The sequence below is a fragment of the Penaeus vannamei genome, chromosome 24 (genome assembly GCF_042767895.1).
Source record: "Penaeus vannamei isolate JL-2024 chromosome 24, ASM4276789v1, whole genome shotgun sequence".
NCBI lineage: Eukaryota > Metazoa > Arthropoda > Malacostraca > Decapoda > Penaeidae > Penaeus > Penaeus vannamei.
The window spans coordinates 34892637-34895136 of NC_091572.1; the positions used below are offsets into that span (position 1 = coordinate 34892637).

A 2500-nucleotide genomic window follows, 5' to 3' on the forward strand; every position below is an offset into this window, starting at 1 on the left:
TGCAGAAGTTTGAAGTATGGAGGCTGCAAGCTCATATATTTCCAGTTAAATGTGCTGGAGGTTTATGGAACAAGGCCAGAATATGTAATTCATAGAGTTACAGAATCTGACAACTAATTTCGAGTATTTCAAATATTCAGACTGTAATTTCGATTGAAATACATTTTGAATATTAGTCTACAACTTCCTCAGTAATGAGAGTATAGATTTACATTACTTTAGGGACACTCATATTTACATTATCATGAAAGATAATCTCTAAATTTCAGCATGAGTGGAAAGGGCAGATCTCCTCATAAGAAGAAATATCGACGTACGAAAAGAACTTACAAACACCCCAATCCTCTCTTCGAAAAGTGGCTTAAGGAGTGGCAGGATGAGGCCGAGCGAAGACATTCCAACATGAAGTACAATTTCCAAAGAGTAAAAGGATATCCATTCTGTACCGTTCATAATATTTAAATAGCTGATTTATTTTAGATTTGAAATTATGTTTTTTTTTTTTTTGTTAATTGAACATTGATGACCATGCCTTTGCTGTTTGGGTTAGAATCAGTGGTTTATTGAGTGTATCATTGTCTTTTTGCCTTTTCCTTTTTCCTGTCTTAGGCTTTTCTTAAAGACATTAGTTCGAAGATGAGCAAGTGATTAGCTTGATATGGTATACCTGTTAATTTGATGTACAAGGACATTTGTAGTTGCTTCAGTTATATGATGGCAAGGTATTTTTTACTATATATATAATGTGGTAGATTCATGTGCTGGAGTATAGAATCTACTAGACACTAAACTATATGATACTGTCTGAGATGCTTTATATATATATATATATGTGTGTGTGTGTGTGTGTGTGTGTGTGTGTGTGTGTGTGTGTGTGTGTGTGTGTGTGTGTGTGTGTGTGTGTGTGTGTGTCTGTGTCTGTCTTTGTATATGTATATGTACACATACACATACAGTGTATACACATACATATTTATACACACACACTCATAAGTACATAGATATAATTACATATATCCTGTGTTGTTATATATGCATATGATTTTATTTCTTTTTTTTTTATCAACAGGCAAGGAAGTCCTTAAAACTATTCCCACTTCCTCTGTATAGTGGGAAAGATTGCAAGGTTTTAGCTAATTTTGGTGATAAGATCTGCCAGTTAATTGACCAGCGTTTGGAAGAGTACCAAGAAGAGAATGGACCTGTTAATTGGGATGAATTTCATCAGGTATGTTTTATGATTATATTTTTTCTTTTGGAAAGTATTTAATAAGTTTATATTAGCTGTCTAATGAAGTTTACATCCAAGAAGTGTCTTGGTTTAGCCTGTTGACACCTCATTTTTCACATAAAGAAAAAGAAGTATTCTGTATTTTATTTGATTAATCAATTTATTTATTTGGATGATTTTTTTTTTTTTTTATATATAATTTTTTATTTGTCATTTATTTTTTTGTTGTCATCAGGTGCAAGAAGAGCCTCAGGTTAAGAAAAGAGGTAGACCTAGAAAGAATACCTCTAATAGTCTGGATGGTAGTACTGAAACAGAATCTCGACTATCAGGGACCTCTGCCAGTCTTCAGGTTCAGGAGAAAAAGGTATGGAAATGTCTTGTCATTGTTCTAGTTTTACAAATACAGAATCTCTCTACTAGGCGCATTTATTGTTATATATATATATTTGTGCTATTTGTCTGTTCTTTAATATTTTTGATAAGATGAAAAATTTGCAATTTTCGACAATTTTACGACACATATGTAATCATATTTTTCAGTTTTGTTAAATGCAGGATAAACTCTCAGGAATCATTTTGGATACAAAAAGTAATTATAATTCCTACTTTGTTGTGGCTGGCAGGGGAAAAGTCCGGGTGGGAAAAGAGGACGAGCATATGTACCTGCACCAAGATCTGGGGCTTACGGTCTCCTCATGGCCCTCTACAGTGCCTCCAAGGAAGATGACTATCCAGGTGAACGTCTTTTACCGGCTTAGCCATGTCAGCCAACACAAGAGATATTATTTTTCCATTTGATACCTTTCAATTTCTTTTGTCTGGTTAAATTTTTGGACAATATGTTGTAGTGGATACCACGACATTTAGTAAAAAGAAATAAGACTGCTTATGTATTTCTTATTTTTCCCTCTTTTCTCCTTTTTCATTAGGTTATATGGGAAGGAAGGAATTGATAGAAGCTGCCACCCCTCTTTGCGATGTGTCTTTCACCCACTCAGCTGAAGGCTCGCATTACACCGCCTGGTCCTCCATGAGTACCTTGGTCAAGAAGGAGCTTGTGCGTAAAGAGAGTAATCCAGGAAGGTAGGTGAAGACTGAATCATAATTTAGAGTGGGTATATTATGCATATAGGGAGATAGATAAACATCCGTTCGAAATGTACAAATGATAAAAAATTACTTGAAGATTAATTTTCTTTGTTTTACTATACGGAATGCATAACATTATTAGTAATTTTTAAGTACTTATATTGTTTCTTTCAATGT

At 34.0% G+C, this 2500-nt stretch overlaps 1 protein-coding gene across 2 annotated transcripts in view; it reads left to right on the forward strand.

Annotated features, from left to right (window-relative positions):
* LOC138866250 (crossover junction endonuclease MUS81-like) overlaps nucleotides 1-2500 on the forward strand; it is a gene marked incomplete at its 3' end in the record, with an annotated part of 8173 nt that overhangs the window by 757 nt on the left and 4916 nt on the right. For both annotated transcript variants that reach the window (XM_070138732.1, XM_070138733.1), the window contains 5 exon segments: nucleotides 270-423; nucleotides 1070-1228; nucleotides 1467-1598; nucleotides 1858-1969; nucleotides 2164-2317. In XM_070138732.1, the coding sequence (XP_069994833.1) occupies nucleotides 271-423; nucleotides 1070-1228; nucleotides 1467-1598; nucleotides 1858-1969; nucleotides 2164-2317 (710 nt within the window).